The sequence below is a fragment of the Pezoporus wallicus genome, unplaced genomic scaffold (assembly GCF_028554395.1).
Source record: "Pezoporus wallicus isolate ANWC-B61680 ecotype Strahan unplaced genomic scaffold, APGP_CSIRO_Pwel_v1 contig_8692, whole genome shotgun sequence".
Classification (NCBI taxonomy): Eukaryota; Metazoa; Chordata; class Aves; order Psittaciformes; family Psittacidae; genus Pezoporus; species Pezoporus wallicus.
This window is the reverse complement of record NW_026642640.1, coordinates 184,239-210,321: the sequence shown is the minus strand read 5'-3', so window position 1 is coordinate 210,321 and position 26,083 is coordinate 184,239. Positions and strand designations below refer to the sequence as shown.

At 38.6% G+C, this 26,083-nt stretch overlaps 1 protein-coding gene across 13 annotated transcripts in view; it reads left to right on the top strand.

The window, feature by feature from the left end:
- SPEF2 (sperm flagellar 2) overlaps positions 1–26,083 on the top strand; it is an 87,107-nt gene that overhangs the window by 970 nt on the left and 60,054 nt on the right. For 12 of the 13 annotated variants that reach the window (XR_008975116.1, XR_008975117.1, XM_057431115.1 and 9 more), the window contains exons 3-10: positions 6,574–6,826; positions 8,505–8,675; positions 10,308–10,448; positions 11,465–11,535; positions 12,405–12,612; positions 19,193–19,381; positions 20,373–20,560; positions 21,612–21,780. Coding sequence is in view for 11 of the 13 variants with exons in the window: in XM_057431115.1 (XP_057287098.1) it covers positions 6,574–6,826; positions 8,505–8,675; positions 10,308–10,448; positions 11,465–11,535; positions 12,405–12,612; positions 19,193–19,381; positions 20,373–20,560; positions 21,612–21,780 (1,390 nt within the window). In the remaining 2 variants the exon portion in view is untranslated. The remainder of the gene's footprint in view (positions 1–6,573; positions 6,827–8,504; positions 8,676–10,307; positions 10,449–11,464; positions 11,536–12,404; positions 12,613–19,192; positions 19,382–20,372; positions 20,561–21,611; positions 21,781–26,083) is intronic. The other variant, XM_057431113.1, reaches the window with a different exon arrangement.

The following is a 26,083-nucleotide window of genomic DNA, read 5'->3' as shown; positions in this document are numbered from 1 at the left end:
TGTATTTGACATATGGATTAGCTTCGTATTTCCAGAGAGACTGGTAATTCTTCAAGAAAATTATGCATTTTGATTGAAACTCTGATAATAGCAGGTTGGACCAAAAAGTTCTACAGGCCCTCACAACTACAGGTTGTGCAGAGAACTGATTTAGAGCAGCCCTGCAGAGAAGGACTTGGGGGTGTTGGTTGATGAGAAAATGAACATGAGCCGGCAGTGTCCGCTTGCAGCCCAGAAAGCCAAGCGTATCCTGTGCTGCATCAAAAGGAGCGTGACCAGCAGGTCGAAGGAGGTGATCCTGCCCCTCTACTCTGCTCTTCCGAGACCCCACTTGGAGCACTGTGTGCAGTTCTGGTGTCCTTAACATAAAAAAGGACATGGAACTGTTGGAACAAGTCCAGAGGAGGGCCATGAGGATGATCAGGGACTGGAGCACCTCCTGTATGAAGATAAGCTGAGAAAGCTGGGGCTGTTCAGCCTGGAGAAGAGAAGGCTGCGTGGAGACCTCATAGCAGCCTTCCAGTATCTGAAGGGGGCCTACAAGGGTGCTGAGGACGGACTCTTCACTAGGAACTGTAGTGATAGGACAAGGGGTAATGGATTTCAACTGAAACATGAGAAGTTCAGGTTAGATATAAGGAAGAAATTCTTTCCTGTTAGGGTGGTGAGGCACTGGAATGGGTTGCCCAAGGAGATTGTGAATGCTTCATGCCTGGCGATGTTCAAGGCCAGGCTGGATAGAGCCTTGGGTGACATGGTCAAGTGTGAGGTGTCTCTGCCCGTGGCAGGGGAGCTGGAAGTAGATGATCTTAATCCTAACCATTCTATGGTGCTATGAATCAAGGACGTCTCTACGACTGGAGATAGTAACACTGTCCTCAGGAGCTGTGTAGAGCTAGGAGTCCAGAGGTACGGTGTAGTGGTGACGGTTACATCTTCACTAAAATGATATTGGTGGAGATGTGCTGTGAGGCTGAGGCAGTGTATGCATGCTCAATAAAGGTGATGATGTACGATGGGACATGATTCCCAGTACCAACTGGAGCAAATGCTGAGAATGTCAGAGGCCTCAACTCAGATTGCTGTCCAGGCAAAGGAGGCATTTCTCTATGTTTCAGGCTGTAGGAAATGCCCAGAGTCTTTACCAAGCTTTGGGCAGGGTGTGGTGGCAGCTTTTTCTTCAGAGGTGTGTGCTCGCAGAGGATATGTGTCACAAAGTCAAGCTGCTACAGAAGGAGGTCAGTAGAGGTCAGCATCAGATGATGAAAAGGATATTGACTGGATCTTCTTGTGAGACACTACAGATACCAGAACCTGAGCACACAGCTATGCTGAGAGAGGGGCAGGCAGAATCTGTGCTTCTTGGGTTGGGAAAAGATTACTGGCAGCTTGTGACTTCTGGCAAGAGTAGGCATGTTCCGGCTCAAATGATCTGCAGCTGCAGAACAGGGTTATTGTCTTGGTGGCAGATGAGAGGCTGATAGCAATAAAGAATCTGAGCTGGCTCAGTCTGGATCACCCCAGGGCACCAGGAGGGTAAGGTGAGGGATAGTAGCTGGAGACTTTCTCTTGCAGGAGGTGGAGGTACCTTGTCTGCTGACCTAGGGAGGTCTGCTAGGCAGGGAGGTTTGCTGCTTGCTGGGGGGGTGGGTCAGGGACTGCAGAGGCTTGTCTAGCCCTTATACTGTTACCGTTGCTGCTCTCCTATGTGGGCAGCAAGGATACTGCCAGACAGACCTGGACCATATCAAGAGTGACTCTAGAGGCAAAAGTCAAAGGTATGGGGGGCCCAGGTGTTTTTTCCCTTAATTCTGCTGGTGAGGTGGAAAAGCTTGATAAGGACAGATTCTACAGGTTGTGCAGCTGTTGTCAACATCAGGGATTTGGTTTTTGTAGTCATGGGATTCTTTCTGAAGGTGGAGGACTGCTAGGAAGAGATGGATCCATCGGACCAGGTTGGGTGCATCTTTGCCAACAGGCTGATGCTGATGAGCCATAAACTAGGAACTGGGGGCTGGGAAGAGATGGTTATCCTCAAACAGGTAAGGAAGTGGTGGTCTAGACTGGCAAGCAAGAGGAGGAGGGTGATGTAAATAAGAAGAAAAAACCAGTGCCCAAGTCTGCCCACCCCAAATGTATGCATTCAATTAAGGAATTCCTGAGAAGATGGCATTATGGGAGAAGCATTCACACTTTTTCTGGTATGTGCTGGAAAAGAAACACTGCCAAGCGGAAGCAATCCAGGAGGTCTCGAGTGCAGTGATGATAACTTCCTGAGAAATGTGATTGAGCTGCTGAAGAGGGGAGATGATCTACTAAACCTGGTATATATTATCTGCAGTGACCATGACCTGGTGAAGTTCATGATCTGGAGAGGAAGGGGCAAGCTTAAGGGAGGCTAGAGAAAACATGAGCTTACTGCTGAATGGTACACAGGACCCAGTGGAAAAAAGCCCATCAGTGCTTACATTGAGGAAAATACTCCCAAATTTTATAGCCTTCTTCCTAGGGCTCTGAAATCTCCATTGATTCACCTCAGACTTTCTGTTGCGACATCATTTGTACCCATGTAAAAGAGCAGTAATAAGTAGTAGTTTGAAAGTTGTATTAAGCTCTTCAGCCCTGTAGTTACATCCCTAATTTTGAACCCAGAGAGAAAGCAAATTGCCCTGAAAAGAGGATGTGGTCTGCAAAGAGGCGCTTCTGTTCTGCACAGGAGATAATCACCAATGACCACAACTCACCACTGTTTCTTCTTGGTGCTTTTCTTAAGGCAGGTTTTATTGTGAGGGGCTGATCTCTGCCTTTGACAAGACTGTTTTCACTGGTTCCTCTTCTATCTCATTATGTGCCTTGTCCGCCATACCCAGGGCATTTACTTATTCTGTAAGGGTGTCTCATAGGATAAGAACAAGTTTCTTTAACCTCTCAATGCTGTAACTGTCTTCAGCCTTTCCTTATCCCTTGTGATGTTGCCTTCCTGCTGGTGCAAAACAGATCCAGGACCAGCCTCTGTGGCCATGGTGAATTGGCTTACATCACAGATGGCAGCATACAGCTCCATCGGTCAGTATCCCTCTCAGATTCTCAAATACTCAGTCTGCCATGGAAAAGGCTGCATTACTTAATGCCTTTTCTGTCTTGGTCTGCTTTACTGGTAAAACTGACTCAGAAATCACAAGCCTCTGAGACTAGCAGGAAAGTCTACAGCAAGAAGGATTTACCCTTGGTAGAGGAGGATTGGCTTTAAGGAACATTTACATAACTGAAAATACACCAGTCCATGGGACCTCATGACATATACCCACACATGCTGAGGGACCTGGCTGATGTCATTGCTAGGCCACTCTTAATAATCTTTGCAAGGTCATGGTAATTGGGGGCAACTCCTAGGATGAGATGAGTGTAGCTGCCACCCTCTCTTCAAGGAAAGCAAGAAAGGGTCATTGGGAATGTAGAAGCCAGTCAGCACCATTTCAGTCCCTAGGAACTGATGGAGCAAATAAACATGGAAAACATTTTGAAGTATATTAAACACAAGCAGATGACTGGGAGTTGTCAGCGTGGTTTTAGGAAGGGAAAATCATGCCTGACAAACCTGACAGCCTTCTACAGTGAGGTGGCAGGCTTAGTGCTTGATGAGAAGATGTGGTGTTTACATTTACTTTTGACACTATCTTCCTTCACATCCTCATAGACAAACTGATGAAATATGGGCAAGGTAACTGGACAGTGAGATGGACTCAAAACTGGGTGAACTGCCAGACTCAAGGGGTTGTGAGCAGCAGTGTGAAGTGCAGCTGATGGTCAGCAATCACTGGTGTAGCTCAGTGTGCATTGTGAGGCCAGTATCATTTATCACCTTCATTACCAGCCTGCACAATTGAGACACAGTGGACCCTCAGCAAACTGGAAGGAGCAGTCACTACACCAGATTGTTGTGCTGCCCTTTAGAGGGACCTTGATGGGCTGGAGGAAAGGGCTGACAAAAAAGACATGGACATCTTTGAGCAAGTCCAGGGAAGGGCCTTGGCAGTTATTAAGTTCTGTGAGTATCTGGCATATGAGAGGGAGGAGGACTGTGTGTGTTGTTCTTTACCTCAGTACTTCACAGCTTTGTAAAGATAATTTGATGTTTTCACCTTTCTTAATTATTTTCTGATATTGATCTTTTGACAACTATTTAGAATTGAGGCAATGTTTTCTCAATTCCAAAATATTTCTTCTGCATCTTAATTATTGCGGTGTGATACTCATTGTACGGTCTTGGAATCCTGCAGGAACCTTTAACTGTCTGATCTTACTTAATATCTATAAGGTTTTTTTAAAATTTAGACTGTGCTCTTAAGGAACAGCATGTTTTTCGTGGATCATTTGGTAAGCTGATGTCACTTTAATGTATTTTAGCAAAGGCTAAGGAAAAATCATACCTGTTGGGATGGTGGTGGGATAAATGTAGATTCATTTTTAGGATAGGCTACTGTAATCTAGAAGGCACTAACAGGAAAGAATGTGGGTCATTGTGACTGACTACTCAAGGTATTACAGGTTGGGCAGAGAAAAGATTCAGAGTAGCCCTGCAGAGAAGGACTTGGGGGTGTTGGTGGATGAGAAAAACTTAACACAAGCTGGCTTCAGTGTGCATTTGCAGCCCAGAAAGCCAACTGTATCCTGGGCTGCATCAAAAGGAGTGTGACCAGCAGGTCGAAGGAGGTGATCCTGCCCCTCTGCTCCGCTCTCATGAGACCTCACTTAGAGTATTGTGTGCAGTTCTGGTGTCCTCAACATAAAAAGGACATGGAAGTGTTGGAACAAGTCCAGAGAAGGGCCACGAGGATGATCAGGGGACTGGAGCACCTCCCATATGAAGACAGGCTGAGCAAGTTGGGGCTGTTCAGCCTGGAGAAGAGAAGGCTGTGTGGAGACCTCATAGCAGCCTTCCAGTATGTGAAGGGGGCCTATAGGGATGCTGGGGAGGGACTCTTCATTAGGGACTGTAGTGACAGGACAAGGGGTAACGGGTTCAGACTTAAACAGGGGAAGTTTAGATTGGATATAAGAAGTAAATTCTTTCCTGTTAGGGTGGTGAGGCACTGGAATGGGTTGACCAGGGAGGTTGTGAATGCTCCATCCCTGGCAGTGTTCAAGGCCAGGTTGGACGAGGCCTTGGGTGATATGATTTAGTGTAAGGTGTCCCTGCCCATGGCAGGCGGGTTGGAACTAGATGATCTTAAGGTCCTTTCTAACCCTAACGATTCTGTGATTCTATGATTCTATGTCCAGGAACAGTGCAATGTAAGCAGCTAATACAGGTACATAAAAGCAAGGGAATAATAATTGAGAAAATGATACTACTTTTATAAAGGAATACTGCTGGAAAACTTTTTCCAATTTGGTTGTCCATATTTGAAAAAAAAAAGAAAAAATTGTGGCTTTCCCTGAAAATTGTCTTGAAATAAGATTTTTGTATTAGGACGCAAGGTTAAGAAATGCCATCTGATCTGATTACAGAACAAAACATTAAGAAGTGGTATCATCACAGCTTCTCAATGCATGTGAGGTGATTTATGACAATAGGGCCTTTGCTCAAATAGCAGAAAAATTTTCAATAGTTGTGAGCTGCAGTTATATATAATTGTGTAAGAAATAAGGTACGGGCTATTATGGTGAGAATAATGAGCTCCTGGGCTGTTTTCTCTGGGAATAAGGTGAGTTCTGTGTTACCGGAACATCTTAAGTTAAAAGTGGACATTTCTGTACAATTATGCTGTAGCTCAGTTGACCTCAAAAGCTTGTTGGTTCATGTGAAAAAACTGTTGTGAACTCAAGTGATAGAGCAGTGTAGAAAGCATGATGTTCTGACTAAGGTTGAAGTTACGGATTTTTGAAATGAAATTCAATGTGTTAATTGTGATACAGTGATGATTTATTGTTACTGGGTATTGTCCTGTATAGCTGTTGATTTTGAGTGCTTCCACAGAAGAATCTGCATATCAAGAGAAACATTAACCTGCAATCCACTATTTCAGTTTTGAATGTAAAATACTCATTGAGACCATAGTCTTAGTTTTCCACACTAGTCCAACCCATCTTTCCTTTCTTTTTGTTGGAGAAGTATGCCAAAGGATTGTTCAGGTTAAAGGACTATATGCCTTTTTTTTTTTTTTTTCCTAAATTTTGGCTGCTTGGAGCTCAAGTGAATTGATACAATTTATATAGAAATTTCATTCTAACTCTGTACTCTTTTTAGATGGGATAAAATTAGCTGCAACTGGGGGTAAGCTTTTGCTGTCCGATGCACTTTGTGTGTGTATGTATCAAGATTTATGTAACCCAATGTGTTCTCTATTTTTTCCAAACGTTATGCCTGCTAGACCAATGCAGTTTTGTGTACTGCAGTATAAAACCTAAGACAAAGTGTGTATCATATTATTTTAAGGAAGTCCTCCTCTGTGTTTTCCCCTACTATCTTCATAAAAATGTCATGACCATGCTTATTGAAGCAAGGTAGAATTGAAAATAAGTTTATGCTCTTTTTTTTTTTTTTCTGTGTTGTTTTTCTTAATCATATAGGGTTGCAATTGCAAAACTTAACAATTTTTCTCGCCTGGAGCCCACGCTTCATCTCCTTGGTGTGCAGTTTAATGAGAATGTGGCCCAAAACATCATGACAGGACAGCATGGGGCTGCAACAAAGCTATTATATGAATTGTATATTGCCTTGGAAAAAAAGAGAAAGACAAAGCTCACCAGAGTAGCCATGGAAGCAATGATACCTGCGGCAACTGTAAAGCTTAAGTCTATTGAAAGTGTTTTGTATCGAGAGGTAACTAACTGTGCCTATTTTGTATAAATATATAGGAAAAAGCATAGCAGGTTTACATGTACGAACAAGCATTATGCTTGCTTCCCTCCCCACTTTTTAGATCTCCTATTCAAAATCTCATATTTATATGGAAAAGGAGCAATCCTTAGTCATATTTTTCATACAGAGACATAGGATTACACAGTTTATCTGTGACTCATGAAGATATTGATTATCTGTGGTTTGTGTTCCTTTGTTTTGGCTCATTCTATGTTACGTATAGCAACAAAGGCTTGTAGCTGCTCACCAGCTGCCTTTTTACTCATTTGATAAGTACAGATTGCAGTCTCTGCTGTGGTCTGGGTATCAACTTAAACTAATTTCCCCTTCAGGAAACCTATTTATAATTGTGTTGAGCTTTGTACCACAGCGGTTTGGTTCCTTCTCATTTGGTTCCTTCTCTTGCATATCTTTCCATATATTTATACTACACTCCAGTCTGCAATAAACATATGCTGAGTAATACAAAGAGGAAAAATCAAAGGAGAAAGACAGTATCCGAGAGGAAGTCAGTATTGATGTAATAGATTCTGTTAAGGACATTCTTGTCTTCAGCAGTAATGTTCAGCATATGCAGACCACAATTTGTTATCAGGATGAACAATCTTTAAGAAGCTATATATCATAAATTGAATTCAGCTGGGTGAAATGTCACTTTTTTTTTTCTGACACACTTCCTGAAAAATGGTCTGCAAGCAGAAAGTTATCCAACAAGCCCAAGGACAGTACGAAACCGTCAAAACATCCCTTCACTTACAGAGGGTCAACTTAAAGAACATAAAGGAACTGAGAATGGTTCCTGTCAATAGAAAGATTCAGAATGGTATTTGAATTGTAGAACAGCTGAGGTTGGAAGGGGCCTCTGGGGTCACTTAATCCACCTCCCCTACTCTAAGAAAAGTCAACGGGAACAGTTTGCTCAGCACTTTGTTCAGTTGGGTTTTGAATATCTCGAAATGTGGAGGCTTCATAGCCTGTCTGGGTAAATTATTTATTACCCTTCCAGTATTTTTTTTTTCCGTATATTTAAGTTGAATTTTCCATCCGTTTCCCTAGTATAGAACAGTTCCAGTTGAAAGGGACTTACAACAATCATCTGGTCTGACTAGTCTTATCACTTCAGGACTGACTAAAATTTAAAATATGTTATTAAGGGCAAGGTCCAAATGCATCTTAAACACTGACAGGCTTGGGGCATTAATCACATCTCTAGGAAGCCTGTTGCAGTGTTTGGTCACCCTCTTGGTAGAGAAATGCTTCCTGATATCCAGTCTAAACCTCTTCTGATGGCTCTTTGAACTGGTCCAATGTGTCCTGTCAGTGGGTACCAGAGAGGAGACACCAGCATCTCCCTCTCTGCTTTCCCTCCTCAGGAAGGTGTAGAGATCAAGGAGGTTGCCCCTTAGATTCCTTTCCTCCAAACTAGACAAAGTTTGGTGTTGCTTAAGTTCAGATCCGCATATTATTTTCAATGGAGCTAGTCCTGTTTTTTTCTGAAAAATAATCAATCATGTTTAGATGTTCTGTGTACATTAGCACAGGAAAACAGATTGAAATTTCTATATCAAAATTGTAATATTTAATTATTTAAATCTGTTTCATACTGCTTCTGATTTAATTGCTTGATGTTGAATTTTAGAGTTTGAAAACTTTAACACCTCATCAGTTTGATTTGCAACTACAACAGATTGCAGAGCAGTTTGGAAAAAAATCTAAGGCAGCAGAAGATAAAATAGCTCGTAAACATATTGCAGAGCAACAGAAAATTCAGAAGCTCCAAGAGGAACGAAGAGTGCGAAACATTGAAAAGGTGACTTCTTACATAGTTCTGAAGAAGAATTTTCTTAAGGTCATATACAAAACGAGTTAAAGCCAGTGTGAATGCTTGGTAATTCTGTGCCACATAGTCATGGTTATACAAAAACAAAGGGAAGGAATAAGCATAGCAGCCGTTAATGTGTAGCTATAAAGACAATATACTGTTATAAGGCCTTTAAAGTATTGATACTTTAAAATCACTTAATACTATATTAAGGATACTTGCATATTGTTACGCTTGGAAAATATTTATAGATTTTAAGACAAGGTGCAAATTTTACTACTGTATGTGTTTAAGGTGTCCTTGTAAAAGAGTTTTGTGATGTTCTGCACTAATGAAGATGAAGCTTTGATCAAAAAGCAGGAAAAAGACACAGGAAAGGGAACCTGTAGTGGGCATGGCCTCAAAACATGCAGCTCTGTGTAGCTGTTCTGATAAAATAAAAAACAGAAACTAATATCTTAAGATACAGTAACACAGCCTGTGTACAGCCTGGAGTTTAGATAGAGAAATTGGCCAGCTATCCAAGGCGTGCTGAATCACAGTGAAAGTGAAGTTGACTAATTTGAGATGCATTTTATGTGGCATAAAGAAAGAGAGTCTGTGGTTATTTATCTGTTCTATTGCCACTGCATGAACAAGAATGAAAAAAAAAAAGAGTCCCTTCATGTATCTGGAAAAGAAAATACAATCGATATCCAAAATATTAAAAATAAAACTCTAGAAGAAAATATCGTGTTTGCTATAGTACATACTTATTTTTAAATATTTGTTATCTTACATATTTCTTTTGTAACTATCTTTGATATAGTGCATATTTATTTTTCAACTATCCTAGATTCTTTGTAAAAAACCCTTTTATCCACTTTCACTGCCTGTAACTGTAGTGCACTTCTAAGTAGTGTAATTTAGATGTTTCTTACTTCTTGATCATCTGACGCTCATTGTTCAGTAGTAATATTACATAATGGTATTCTCAGTTTTTGTGCCAGGAAACTGGTATTCTGAGTTTCTGTTCTGAATTCTGACTTGAAACAGGTGCCATAGTAGAGCTAGAATTTAGTACAAGCCCTTAAATGTCTATTAGCCACTGTGCATAAACTGGTTGGGTTTTTTTGTTACAGATGGGGTTCTATTGCATCACAGTATTTGCTTATGTATATAAGATGTACCATTTCATAATGGCAGTGTAAAAAAAAAGTCTTCATCCTCAAATATTGAAAACATATACTAGCATATTGCTAAATTGTCAAATTATTTGTAATGATACTTCAAAATGCATTTCACAGCATCTACTTGGTATAAAAACGGTGGTTTATGACTACAGTGTCTGAGAATACTGTAAGACAACATTTAACTACAGACAAAAGATAAAGAATAATTGTTTTATGGCATTTTAGTGGTCCACTTAAAAAAAAAAAAACACAAAACAAAACAAAAAAGGGGTAAATTCAGCCATTGCTGAAGCCTGGAGCCTGATAAGCTCTACTACTTTCTTCCAGGAAGACTTTTTTCCTAAGGCTTAATTACATTTACTTCATAGATGCATAGGTAATGTATTAGGGCTATATGGTGTATTTTGTTTCAACGTCATTATCTGAACACAAGATATTGAATATTCAGCATCATATAGAAAGAAAGAGGCAAAATGAAATAATGGCTAGGATTCAAGAAGCCATTTTACAGACTCCAAAGCCACCACGAAGCCACACCATAAAAGCTATTGAAGCAAACAAATTCTTAAGGAAGAAAAGAGAAGCAGAGGTAACTATCATCTGTATTCTTTTAATGTTAATTGTATGACCTTGCAAAGCAGATAATTCCTAGGAGCATTTAGATTTAAAAATATTGTACTTGCACTCTCTAAAAGCAGACAATACAATGTTAAAATGGTGAAGTAGATTCAACCAGTGGAAATTTGGCTAAATATTAGAATAATTCTGCATTTGTTACTTAGGAAAAATTAGCTTTTATGTAAGTGAAAGTTCTTATTGAATAAATGCCATAGGTAGATACTAATATAATTGCTGACAGCTTTTAGTTTACTGAGTAGAATATGTGAAATAAAAGGACTACTGTTACCTTCTCATTTGTGCATGACGGTTTGCACATAATGTATGAACTCTTCTGTAACACACACTCTAACACTGTCTGCTCTATCAAAAATGTTAGTAACAGCTGAAATAGACAGTAGTCAAAGACCAAATCAAGTGATGATGGCAGTGCAGTGATAAAAAAAAAAAATCTGTATTATCTGGTGCTGGAGATTACTTAGATAGTAATCTTATAGTTCATGGAGTCGGTTGTCATCAGGAATGCAAATATTACCAGTTTTTACAGCTGCACAATGTGCATTTAGATGTAGAGTGTACAAAAGCAACATAGTTGCTTGAGTGACTATCAGGGATAAATTCAGGCTACTAAATCTAAAGCAGATCATAGCCAGAATATCTTGTTTCAAGTCCCTGAATGGTAGGAATTATATAAATTGCTGGAGTCCTGTGCAAAATCAGAATTATCTTGCAAAATGAACAGCTGCAAAATCTTAGGATTTTCTGGGTAGTGAACATGGCTGCGAAAAGGGCAGGCAGGAGGGAAATTAAACGTAGGAAAGGGAAATAGTCTTGTTTTTTTCTTCATCTATCTGATGCTAAAAATATTTTCAGTGTAAACATTTCCATTGGACTAAAATGACAAAAAATAATTTGTAAATCCTTAGTCTACTAAACCTTTGTGTTTTGTGAAGAGAAAAAAAAACATTATTTTTTTTGTTATTTCAGGACGCATATAAGGAGATTAGTAAATTTGAGAAATCTATTGCCTACGCACTACACAGCCAAATCACTGACAGGTAAATAATTGAATATTAGATTGTTAAGATTAATCAGGATCCTACCTCAGGTGCCTACTATCTATGTAGACATCTATTTGAGGAAAATGTGATACCTTGTTTAGTTTTAACTGTGATTTTCCACTAGCACTCTAAATACTCCAGCTCCAGCACCATCACAGTTTTTACTTTACTTTTAGTTGTAGTAGGGATGGCTCAAACTTCCTTCTCTCCTTTTTACCATGTATATAGCAACAAAGGACACAAAGTGCTTCTCTTCTCTGTTCATTCCAGTCACTGAGTCTGTAAGGTCAGTTATATTTGCAAAGAGACAAGAATGGTTGTGGATGTACGTACACACTAACATAAATCAGAGAAAATAGAAGTAACCTTTCTCCTTAGACTTATCTGTGTCTTGAATTATTTGTGAATAACTTAGTCATTCTGTTATCTTTAGTGACATGCATAACATACTCAGAAGTGGTGGCACTCATGCATACTGCTGTGGATACTTCTGTGTGTAAACAAAATGTGACTAATAACTGCAAAACTGCACCCAAAGCATATGAACATATTAAAAAGTAACCCATATTTCTCTGATATTCTGTGAGCCATCATAATTTCCTGTTTCTATAGAATCTGACTTCATATTAGCAAATGAACTAATTGACAGTTGGCTCAAGTCAGTGTTGGCTGGAGCCCTCCTCCGGACTTAGTGGTCATTGTGGGGCACAAGAGCAGCAAAAAGTAACCACAATGCCCACAGAGTGCTGTTGTGCATTTGTCAGACTTCCACATAATTATACAGGGATCTGAATGAAAACACCTCTAAGAACCATAATTCCTATAAAGTCAGTAATCTTTTTAATCTTTTTAATCTTTTCAATCAGTGATATAGAAGAATCATTGCAAACACAGAAGTTGGAAGAAACAACTCCAGAAACTACAGCAACTGAGCTATTAAGTGTTTATTCAGATGATGACTATATAAGGAAAATTAAAAAACGTTTAGAGGAAGATACATTTTCTAGAGAACAAAGAGAAAAGAGACGGCGAAAAATGTTAATGGACCAATTAATAGCACATGAAGCTGAAGAGGTGAGAAAATTTATGTTGAAGTATATAACTCATGCACAATTACTAATTTAAAGATTTGCTTACAAGCATAGAAGAATGGTATTTTTGGAGGTGAATAGATTTAGATGCAATAAAGGGAGGTGTGTATGCTTAGCTCTGGAAATAACTTCTATGCCACTGTTTTTCCTTGAAAAATGTGGACGGTTGTCCATTCTTTCTCACCATCTTTATGTCGTACTTCATCCTTATAAATCATAAAGGATCAAATGAAGGCAGTAGAGCTAAGATTATTAAAACTCAGTTCAAGACCTACCTCTTATTCCTTCCCCCACCAAGTTGACCTTCAAATTATCAAAATGTATAGTGGTTCTGAAGAAGATACTTCTTAAAAAGCAACAAAAATGTCATTCCTTGGTTGGAAACCTGTATTTACAAATATGAAAATTTGATCGGGACTGGATGAATTCTGAAATGTTAGTTCTATGGAATATGAAGAAGCAAAACACTTATGCTGCAGATCAGATCTTTGTTTTTTGATGTTGTCCTGGGTTCAGCAGTAGCAGTCATTTTTTCTCCTTCTTAGTAGCTGGTGCAGCATTGTGGTTTTGACTTTGGCCTTGGAACAGCACTGGTAACACCAATGTTTTTAGTTGCTGCTACTCTGACCAAGGACTTTCCGAGTCTCATGCTCTGCCAGGGAGGAGGGAAAGCTGGGAAGAAGCAGAGAAAGAACACCTGACCCAAACTAACCAAAGAGGTGTTCCATACCACAGCACATCATGCCCACTATATAAACTTGGGGCAGTTACCCAGAAGGGTGAGATCACTGCTCAGGCAGGCTGGGTATCCAGTCGGTGGGTGGTGAGCAGTTGTATTCTCTTCCTTTGTTATTTCCCTTATCATTATTATTATTGGTGGTAGCAGCAGTTGTTCGTGTTATACCTTTGTTACTGGACTGCTCTTATCTCAACCCGTGGGACTTACATTCTTTCGATTCTCCTCCTCATCTCTCTGGGGGCGGGGGGGGGGGGGGGGGGAAGGAAAGGGAGGGAGGGAGAAAGTGGCTGTGTGGTTCTGAGTTATGGCTGGGCTTAGGCCAGGATAGATGGCTTATGAAATAGAAGATACATCTCTGGAGGATGCCTGTGTTGTGTCTAAAAGGTGCGTTGCAGGTTATTTCATTTAAATACTGTCCCATAAAGCACAAGGCTTTTCAGATTCCTCCTCAGACACTCATTCAAAAAGCAGCTTTTAGGCTACTGACTTCACAGACCTTCTTTCTCATAATGGTCATATCAAAACAGAACCTTGTAACTTACTGGGTTCTGTGATTTCTAGTTGTCTTTTATCTTAGTATTGCACTATGGGTCCTTAGCTTAGGTCATATATGCTGAAATTAGAATATATCTCCACTGTTGTTTCACAGTAAGAGCATTTCAGATGTATGGCATATCTGGAAAGGAAAAGTATGAAATTACATATATATATATATATATATATATATATATAAACATTGGCATCTAATGTCTGGAGGTGTTATGGTGATGTTAAGAAAAATTTAAATTTATTGGTGTAGGCATCTTCTCAATATTTATCCTGGACCTATATAGAATCATAGAATAGTTACGGTTGGAAAAGACCTTAAGACCATCTAGTTCCAATCCCCCTGCCATGGGCAAGGACACCTCACATTAAACCATGACACTCAAGGCTCTGTCCAGCCTGGACTTGAACACTGCCAGGGATGGAGCAACCCATACCAGTACCTCACCACCCTCACAGTAAAGAACTTCTTCCTTATATCTAACCTGAACTTCCCCTGTTTAAGTTTTAACCCTTCACCCCTTGTCCTGTCACTACAGTCCCTAGTGAAGAGTCCCTCCCCAGCATCCTTATAGGCCCCCTTCACATACTGGAGGGCTGCTATGAGGTCTCCACGCAGCCTTCTCTTCTCCAGGCTGAACAGCCCCAACTTGCTCAGCCTGTCTTCATATGGGAGGTGCTCCAGTCCCCTGATCATCCTCGTGGCCCTCCTCTGGACTTGTTCCAACACTTCCATGTCCTTTTTATGTTGAGGACACCAAAACTCCACACAATACTCCAGGTGAGGTCTCACGAGAGCAGAGTAGAGGGGCAGGATCACTTCCTTCGACCTGCTGGTCGTGCTCCTTTTGATGCAGCCCAGGATACAGTTGGCTTTCTGGGCTGCAAGCTCACACTGAAGCCAGCTCATGTCCATTTTCTCATCGAGCAACACCCCCAAGTCCTTCTCTACAGGGCTGCTCTGAATCTCTTCTCTACCCAACCTGTAGCTGTGCTTGGGATTGCTCCGACCCAGGTGTGGGACCTTGCACTTGTCATGGTTAAACTTCATGAGCTTGGCATCAGGCCACCTCACAAGCATGTCAGGTTCCCTCTGGATGGCATTCCTTCCCTCCAGTGTGTCAACCAAACCACACAGCTTGGTGTCATCGGCAAACTTGCTGAGGGCGCACTCAATCCCACTGCCCATGTCAGCGACAAAGATGTTGAACAAGGCTGGTCCCAACACGGATCCCTGAGGGACACCACTCGTTACTGGTCTCCAGCTGGACATTGAGCCATTGACCACAGCTCTTTGTATGCTGCCATCCAGGCAGTTCTTTATCCACAGAGTGGTCCACCTATCAAACTGATGTCTCTCCAATTTAGAGACAAGGATGTTATGCGGGACAGTGTCGAATGCTTTGCCCAAGTCCAGGTAGAAGACGTCAACTGCTCTACCTCTGTCCATCAGTTCCGTAGCCCCATCATAGAAAGCCACCAAACTAATACTCTGTGAAAAACATCTGTATTGGCTTGAACCAAGAGTCCATCTATTCAACAACATCTTTATCATGTTCTTGTTGACATTCATGTGGGCCATGAAGAAGTTTTGCAACCCAGGTATATGAAATCACTGTAGTCCCAAAACTTGCTCTTTGACTGCTATCAGCTGTTGCAGTCCCAGCAGGACATCAGCAGCCTGGACTAGTGGTTCTGATAGTCATGGCTATCACCTGATGGCCCTGTGTCCAGCAGCAATCACTGAGGCATTTGATAAATAGAGCAGCTTTAAGCCAGCAAAGTCAGTCAGTGCTGTTGAGGTCAGACAGGTGGTTCCCCTGCAGTTGTAGTACAAGCCTTGTCAGTTTGAATGGAGGAATTGTTGCAATGTGCTGCCAATCAGACTGTCTCCAGTGAGGCTTTAAAGCAAGTACAAAATAACTTCTTATAGAATCATAGAATAGATATTTTCTTTAATAAATAAATATACAAAATAGTGAAAATTACTTTCTCCCTACATTAGATATCAAGTCAGAAAGCATTTTCAGACTGAAATGTAGCTTTTTTCAAGACATTAGGGTCAGATTGTGATCTATACTGCATAAAACATGAACACATGCACAAGATCATTTAGAGTCAAACAAATTTTGTCTCTTCAGAGTGCTTTAATGTGTTTTGTGTCCGTACATGTAAACCTCTACTAAAAGAGTCTTTTTCAAGTTCTTGAGGTTTGGCACACTACAAGCCTGTGAGAAAAAATACTTTACAGTCACATGACACTCCTCTGTGTGGAGCACAGGGGGATGCCAGTCAGATTTTCATAGGCAGGAGTTGAAAGTGTTTGACAGTAACATGGCTTCATCCCAATTGAGTCTTAGATCCCTACCACTTCAACAAAATGTTTTTCTAAGTACTCATTTTATTTAGTGCTCTCAGATTTTACCTCTCTGATTTTAAAAAGTTGTCATAAGAAGTTACTGTCAACAATAAATTGAGAAGATGGACATGGGAGGGAAAAGGAATTGCTACTAGATTATCGCTTGTCAACCAAATAGATTTATATATGCTAAACTATAAGTTTTGGTCATAAATTTTATGACTACATCATAGGACAAAATCGTTTCATTTGAACATCAATTAAACAAGGAAACAGAAAAATAGAAAAACCTGATGTAGTCATTATGTATGAGCAACAAGAAACGTAAATGCATAAATGTTTGGCCACTGGATGACACTGTTGTCTTGAGTAGGTAAACTAAAAAAAAAGTGTGTATTTATGATTTCTTCAGGCACTTCACAATCCTCTGTAAAAAAGTTGATATTTACATGTTACATCAAAATGTTAGGTCAAAAAATTGTAGTACAATTTTTATTTTGTGTCCTAGTATCTCCAGGAGTTTCAAAACTTTTCAGCCTTAGGTTCTAGTACATTGTCCATTACTATGTGTATGAAAGATAGCTACCAATGCTTCAATAAGCACCCTTTTTGAAACTGTGAGTTTGGTATTCTGAATCCTAATTTGTCCACAGTGTAGCTCTGAGTTAATTGCCTTTTCATATGTTTTTGTTCATCAGAAATTTCTGGCTACCTCTTTTTAGGCCTACGCAGAATATCAAAATGTTTGTTTGTGTAGAATACTGATGTTCTCCACTGTTAACAAAGAAAAGGTCTCTTTTGGCTGTTCTGAAGTGTTCTAAAGGAACTGTTTCCTTTATAGAGCACATGCTACTAGAGGAGGTGCTTTGATTTCTTACTAAGCCAACTATTTGCACCATACAGTTAATTGTTTGGGTATGTTCAATTACCACTGTGTTAGGGTGAGTACATCAGTTCCTTGTGAATTAAGATTTGAAGATCCATTTTCCTCTGGTGGAGCACTTACTGCATTACCAATCCATGGCTGAGGATAAGCAGTGGTAGCTAAAGAAAACAATGAAAATGATTTATTCCTAATGGGAAGCAAAGTCTGTACATTCTCTTATCTTCATTGAAATCTTCATGAAATACTAAACCCAAAGAAACAGTAGATAAAACTGAGGCAGGAAAGGGCATCATGTCTACTTTTATTGCCTTGACTTCATGAATGTGAGAGACAAATTGGACAACTCTTCAGTAGGCAGTGCTACTGGAAAATTTTATCACATGAGCTGTATCAAATGACACATAGGATGAATATGAAAATATAAAGTACATACAAAGTTCTTATTATTACATTGTTTTCTATTTCAGTTGAATGCATGATGATAATTGTATGCATAGAAAAGCAGTGTACAAGCACTACAGATAGAGTACAAAGCAAAAAACTTCCAAAATGGGATCTAATTCACAAAATTCACTGCATGCACTTGAAGCATTATGGGACTTCATCTTTGCCATTAAAAATACCATGCAGTGTCCTGAGATTTAGTGCTTTGAAAGGGAAATGCAAAGCTTAGGCTTTTCAAGTCACCAGTATTTGAGTGTAGTTTATTTCCAGCAATTATAAAGGGAAAGGAACTAAAAAATATGGAAAGAGTTTTGTTTGAAAAATATTGGCTTCTCGCTAACATCAACATTAAAGAACTAAATTAATTAGAAAGTTGTAGTTATTGTAGTTATTATTAAAATAGCCATGTTGTACAGCTTTGTGTTAGAAATCTATTGCAGATGTCCTAGTTGCATGAGTAGCACAGATCTAGACCTCTTTGTAGAGCCCTTTCATAAGTAGTATAATAATATGTAATTTAGTTTGATTTTTCATTTACAGGTGAATTTATGTAACGTGTTCTGCCTTCTCTGTCACAGACAGCTAATGGAAAATAAACCAGATGATTAAAAGAAAACAGAAATGATACTTTACTTTGGTTTGGCTTTCATAGTATTACTAACTGGCTTTACCTGTTCTTCTGGTCGTAAGAAAATGAGTTTGAAATCTTCAGATCAGTTTCCAATTTAGGTTCTTAAATTTGAATACATATCATAGCATTTTTACTACATCTGAAATAAGTGTCCTGTGAATAAAAAATATACTCTAAAATACTGCTGTAGGAGTGATATTTGGCAATGGAGCTTGAAAGGCAAGCTTAGAAGTCAGAAGGAGTTCTGGACTGTGAAAATAATGAGGCAAAACGTTAGGTTAGGTGAAGCATTAGTTTAGATACCAAGAGCAGTTTAAAGAAGTGTAGTAGTGAGAAGATACTATTATGTTTTGACAAGTACTGTGAGAAGTCACAGTCCACAGCCTTCAAAGTGTCTGTGCATACTGACTATGCTTCATGCAATGGTTCAGAATGATTTTCTTATAGTACCAAATAGAGGATTCTATTCGTGTCCCAGTGAGAACACTGAAACTGTTACCAGGAAGTCTTGTGTTTTCCTCTGCTCTGAATGCTTCCTCATATCCCACTTTTCTGAATGGAGGAAAATGGAGAGCATAATTACCCAAATCCCAAGAAAGCAGGGAAAATTTCGTAGAAGAACAGACTGATCAAGGATCCAGCAGAGTACAACACGGACTGGCAAAGAGCAAGGATAAGTTAATTGATTTGAAGAAAGGACATATCTTTAGGTACTGAAGCAAATATGAATAAATGTATTTTTTGCTATCTCAGTTAAGACATATAGAATTCACTTCTATAGTTCTACAGTTCTCACATAGTTTACAAATATATGACTTAGATATGTTGTTTTGCATTTATATATAAAAGGAGAAGGTAAATGCTGTTATATTACTCCATATTCTCTATGAGCAACTGATGAGTTGTCTAGGAAATAGTTTCTAAGCTGTGCTTAATACTATTATTTTTTATATTTTAGAAGGCTTATCGGGAGGAGCAACTAATTTACAGACTATTGAGACAAACTCAGCAGGAGCGGAGGATTGCTGTTGAACTCATGCATGTTCGACATGAAAAAGAGGTGTTAAGGCAAAACAGGATTTTTAGGGAAAAAAAGTATAAAGAAAGACGACTGAAAGAATTCCAGGAAGCTCTTGACAGAGAAGAGGTAAAAGATTATTTACTTCCTGAATTGCTGCAGGGCTGTTACAGAGCTTTCCTTTTATAAAATGGGATTTGTATTGTCAGCTGTTAGAATTTAGGACTTTTTTAGGGACAGGAATATATTCTTTTATATAGGTTCAGAGTTACAGCTAAGTTAATTAAGGGATAAAGCTGGAAAACTTAAAGTCTGATTTTGATCTTTTCTTCCAAGCTCATTTTAACTTTGTAGGAAAACATCTATGTATGCTGAGTTATAAAGGTACAGTCTTGCAGAGGCAAAATGACAAGACAGTGACATAAGACCATGTTCAAAGAATCATGTTTTTCATTTCCTGTAGATGTAATCTGTTAACATCAATTTTTGAGAAATGCTGGAGAACTTTCACTCATGAGTGCTAATTTCTACCTTGGAAACTCAACTTGGAGTTAATTAATAAACTGAAAGGACTCATAAACTGTGACAAACTGCAAAGTGCTACACTCATAGTAGACGATAATGTGATAATAGAAATCACCAGGTTTGTTCCTGCAGGTTTGTTTTGAAGGTTTGTTCCTGCAAGAAACAATTAGCAGCTCCAAATTCTCCAGCACAGCTGGCATCCTAAATTATCAGCAGCTGCAGCTGTTGATTACAACAACTTTCTTAAGTATGCTTTTGGCATAAAGGAACACACTGTCACGGGAACTATTGATAATTTTCTACCAATACCAGAAGTCTTTCTCAAAGATTGATCAGCATCAATAATATCAAATTATTTGCAGATCAGAATCTTTTAAGCTAAATTGCTTGTCATGTTTTCTCAATGAGTATTCCATTGTGGGTTTTAGTGGAAGTAAGCCTTTACCAGTGTATGTACATAGTTGTTTCTTAGGAGGAATAGACAGCATCATTTCATTTTCCCCTGCCCCTTAAGCACTAACTGTGTTCTTAATCTTTTCATTGTGAAAGAATTTACTTTGTAGTCTCAAATTTACTCTTTAAAAAAAAATTCTAGGCTCTTGCAAAACAAGAAAAAATCGATTATGAAGAACAAATTATTAAAGAAAGAGAACATCATGAGAAAATTGCTGCTGAAAGAGCTCAGGCACATTATAAAAAGCATTATTCTATATGTTGGGAAGTTGTCAACCAAATCATTGATTTGTCAACACAAGTAGGAGAGTATCGTCTTCTGACAAACAAGTGAGTATAGTAGCTGAGAGCAAAAAATAACAGCATAGGTGTTAGGCTTCAGAGTTCTACATGCTATGATTCCCTCTTCTGATATGCCCTAATAGCACGGAGTCTGAAAAGGTCCTTAAAATGCAGTAGTGTCCAAGTGCTGGTGCTGTAGGAGTCTTTTGAAAACCGGAGTGGGGCCTTGTTGCTCTTGTTCTTTCGTCAGTATTCAGTGATTAGACTGTGGGGTAAGGCTTATAGTATTAGAAGGTATGCCAAAATCTTCATTGTCTTTTAATGGAATTGTATGTAAAAATAATAAAGCTGTAACCATGTGAAATATATATGATAATGTTTTATGGAAATTGTATAAATTTAGGCCCAGTGAGTTCATGATAAAATAGTCATCCTAAACACAGTTTAGTGATGATTTGATTCTTTCCTTGTCTGACACAATCATGGTTCCAGTATAAGCTAGTGTCACATTTGCTTGTACTGAGTGGTGCACAATATATAGAGATACTTGAAGTAGATTGATGTAATCCTAACAAGTAATAGAAACTTTAATTTTGACTACATGTTAAATTTAAGTATACATTTAGCTTGCTACCATATGTAGTTTGTCTTGTTTGATATAAATATTTTCCCTTTCTAAAAGAAAAATTCAGCTTACTTTTGTAATGCTGAATTAATTTTAGGTTCCAGAAAAAAAAATCTATTGTTTTTTGATGAGAGGAAGCTTTATCTCACAAAAGCAAAAAATATTTTGGAGTAGGGAAAAATAGCTATAGCAAAACTGTTATTACACAGCTCTGGCAGCCAAATACTGTGTGATGACACATTTGTGAAATATTGAAGCCTACAAGTGCCTATGGCTGTCATATAAGTAACCAACAACTTATGTAAAGCTGTAATAATTATAGAAATCATTACAAATGATATCTACTTTAGCATATGCATGTTTTGTCATTGTGATTCTTGTAAAATTGAGTTCACTATTCTCAAATATCTAACCCCTTTAATTTTTGTTTTGGAATTCATTCTTTTTCTTTCTTTAAATTTATTTCTTCTGCAGCAGAATTCCATTAAAGCTGATGCTTGATTGGAAGGAACTTTTTTTTAAAGGAAAACCGATATATGAACAAGCTTCAATTCAGCCTTTGCCGAGTGAACCACACCCAGAAGAACTTTTACATCTGAATAAATTAAATCTTTTAGATGAAAAAGATTATAGTGAATACAAGGTACATCAAGCTGATAAGATAAAATGGAAGACAATACACTTCGATTTTTCATAATCATAAATATTTTGTTGTGATGTTTCATTTTGTTCTTTTGCAAGTTTCAAGTATCAGATTTCAACATGCATTTTCTTTTCATTGCCTGAGGTTCTATATGAAATATATGGCTATATTTTATGTTAATAGCAGTGGAGAACTGGTACAATTTTAAAACGCTGTTATGATTTCATTCGTGTGTATAACATTGTTTGGTTTTCCCTCTTGAGCTCGTAGGACCAATATATTAACTTGATAGACTTAATTTCAGCAATTTTGAGTGAAAGCCTTCTAATAAGATTTATTAGTTTGAGATAAGCATTTGTTTTAAAATGGTAGCATTAGTGAAAATTATTGAAAGTCACTGGCATTTTTCTTAACCTTCCATTAGAATACAAGTAACTATTTTTCGGGGAGCCTTAAAACGTCAGCTTTATGATACTTTAATATAATTTCACAAGTTACAGATGAAGTATTAATGTTTTCCTGTTTAAATGTATTGTACAATTTTTTTCTGAATTACATTAATGGTACTTTTCTTTGGGGGGGGAAAGAAAATCCTGCTACATATTCAGTTTTTTCAAGTAAAAAAGTTTAACTAAAAAAATTTAACTAGAATATGGCCAACTCATGGCAAATAACCCATGTTTGACTTTTTGGGAACTTATAACTACAATATGTATGTGCTTTTATCCACATCCTGAACCAATTGGTACATTCTTTTGAAGTGAGTATAAATGTTCGTTACCAGTTGCTGTGATGAATGTCTGCCAGCTCAATTTACTTTGGTATCAATCTTAATATACATTTTTTCTGATTATCTGCTATTATAATTTATTATCTGCTATTCTGGTGTCTATTTATAAGGTCTTTGTTCAGACTTTATCAACTCGTAATAGATTTAATGATCACTTTCTTTAGGTGAAAAATGCATATATATAAGACCAACGGGGAGGACATATGGGACAGACAGGCAGGAAACTGGAGAGCTTTTCCATCATGCTGTTGTTTATATTACACCGTAATAGTCTTCTTTAGATGTAAAGCCCTGGAGATCACAAACATTTAATGACACATTTAAAGTCTCTTTTTCAGTACCAGTCTGTTTCAACTGTATATCCACATACTTAGATTTTTCCCATTTGCTGTTAGTCTTATGCCTTTCTGAATCAGTATTCCTGAAGAGCTGGTATCATACGACTTGTAAAATTTTTGGCACCAACTTGTATTTGTGTCTTCTAAAAACTTAAGTAGATTACTAATACATACCTTCAATTGATTCTAGATAAAAGCATGTTGGCAGGGCATTCTGGCAGTTTATGCTGATTTCCTTAAACCTTGAGAAAAAAAGCTTAGCAAAGGCAATTCTGCATCTCTCAAGAATATTAAGTTTATGTTAGGAATACTGACTAAAAGTGTCAGATACATTTAATAAAATACAAGAACATGATACAGTGCTATCAGTCCAATGCACATTCCACATTAGATTGAAAATATTTGGAAAGTTCTATATCATCAGATTCAGCTAATCACTTCATAAGTTAAAGGAATCACCCAAAATAAACCTAACAGTAGGCACTGCTCAAAATATCAAGTAATTTCCGGTTTCACTCAAGAGTGTTGACAAGGAATTACTTAACTTTCACCTAGATACCTGAAAATGTGTTTCTGACAGGTAAGCTACTTTAGCTCAAGAAAGGTACAAACTTCTGCTTAAAAGGGCAAGAAATCGGAAAGGTGAGTACATTAAATGGGGAGCCCATTTAATTTGGAATTAATTTTTCCTCCTAGAGTTTAAAACAACAGATCCGTCTTTACTTATTTTTTAAGGAAGAATGGTTCAGATAGGACAAGGATTTGGGTTTTTTAAGCATGTTATTTCAATTACATATTAAGAAGGATGTCAAAGCGGGAGATGATGGGTTCAGTTAGGTCCATGTTCTCTGAGAAAGCCAATGATGGGACCAGTCTTGTTCAACATCTTCGTCGCTGACATGGACAGTGGGATTGAGTGTGCCCTCAGCAAGTTTGCGGATGACACCAAGTGTGGTTTGGTTGATATGCTGGAGGGAAGGAATGCCATCCAGAGGGACCTTGACATGCTTGTGAGGTGGGCTGATGCCAACCTCATGAAGTTTAACCATGACAAGTGCAAGATCCTACACCTGGGTCAGAGCAATCCCAAGCACAGCTACAGGTAGGGCAGAGAAGAGATTCAGAGCAGCCCTGCGGAGAAGGACTTGGGGGTGTTGGTTGATGAGAAAATGAACATGAGCCGGCAGTGTGCGCTTGCAGCCCAGAAAACCAACCGTATCCTGGGCTGCATCAAGAGGAGAGTAAACAACAGGTCGAAGGAGGTGATCCTGCCCCTCTACTCTGCTCTTGTGAGACCTCACTTGGAGTATTGTGTGCAGTTCTGGTGTCCTCAACATAAAAAGGACATGGAACTGTTGGAACAAGTCCAGAGGAGGCCACGAGGATGATCAGGGGACTGGAGCACCTCCCGTATGAAGACAGGCTGAGAAAGTTGGGGCTGTTCAGCCTGGAGAAGAGAAGGCTGCGTGGAGACCTCATAGCAGCCCTCCAGTATCTGAAGGGGGCCTATAGGGATGCTGGGGAGGGACACTTCATTAGGGACTGTGGTGATAGGAGAAGGGGTAATGGGTTCAAACTTAAACAGGGGAAGTTTAGATTGGATATAAGGAAGACGTTCTTTACTGTAAGAGTGGTGAGGCACTGGAATGGGTTGCCCAGGGAAGTTGTGAATGCTCCATCCCTGGCAGTGTTCAAGACCAGGTTGGACGAGGCCTTGGTGATATGGGTTAGTGTGAGGTGTCCTTGCCCACACAGGGGGATTGGAACTAGATGATCTTAAGGTCCTTTCCAACCCTAACTATTCTATGATTCTATGATTCTAAGGATGTTTTCTGAGATTGATTAGAGAAGGGTTATTGTGCAACTCAAGATTATTTTTTTTAATTTGGTTTTACTGATTAAAAATAGGAGATATTTTCATTTAGAGTGATAATAAGTTACATTGTGTCATTCTATCTAATGCATGTATATTCAAAGTTGACACTGATCAAGTTCTGTTAGTAGAATGTGTGCTGTGAAAATGTATCATGCATGCAAGTAAGTTCAGGAAAAGGTTGCATATTCTACCTGGAACATGGATTCAAAACATTGTATTTCAGCAGAACTTTGAAACCGGTTGCTTCTGTTAATGGTGATTAAATATTTAATTTTAGAATGATATAATTGTTGAGGTTTAAAGGGATGTGGAGGTCATTTAGTATAACCTCTTTGCTCAAAGCAGGGCCAACTTCTGAGTCAGATAAAGTTGCCCAAAACCATGTCTGGTCAGCTTTTAAGTATTTCCAAGGGTAAAGATTCCACAGACTTTCTGCGTTCAGCCACTTTTACTGTGAAATTCTTTTTTTCTCCATTATTTTTCCCACTTGGAGTTTCTCTTGCTGAAATATTTGACTGTGTAACAACCCGTTATTTTGCACGCTAAATGAGGTGGCCAGCCAGAATCTATTTGGTAATATTATTAGTCCATGTATCTTTCAAACAGTTTTTTAGTATCCTGCAACCAAACAATAATTAATACAGCACTAGAACTACCCTGCATGCTAAAATATTCTCTTTTAGCTTTTTGTACCAGAAGTTAGACATCCGAACTTTCCTAGAGCTATAAGATCCGGTAGTGGTAGAGTATATATTAGAGTGACTAATAGCAAAAAATACAATTCTGTGTTCACTTCTTTTGACTACACCTTTCCAATCTCATATTTCTTCCAATGAGATTGTCAGTAAGAGTATTTTTACTAGCAAAACCTCATTAAGCTGTATGCTGGTAACTTGTAGTACTGATAAATTTATATTGGTCTCAGAGTAGTTGAAGAGGAAGTTTCTACCTAATGTTTCCTTCCCTCATAATTGTTTGAATTATACATTGGCTTGTTTGGTTTGGATTGTTGACTGTTAGTTTTTGGTTGGTTGGTTGGGGTTTGGGTTTTTTTGTTTGTTCGTTTGGTTGGTTTTTTTTGAGGAGGGTGTGTGTGTGTTTTTTTTTTTGTTATTTGTTTGTCAGTTTTCACTCTATTTTATGTGTTAGGCAAATACATTTATTTGAAGTCTTTATCCATACAAATTTTCAAAGATGTGTAATACTGGACAGCAATGTTACCCATTTTTAGAGTGCTGAATATTAAGATACTGACCTTCTATTCCAAAAATCTGCTATCGATTCATTCTCTGTACTAGT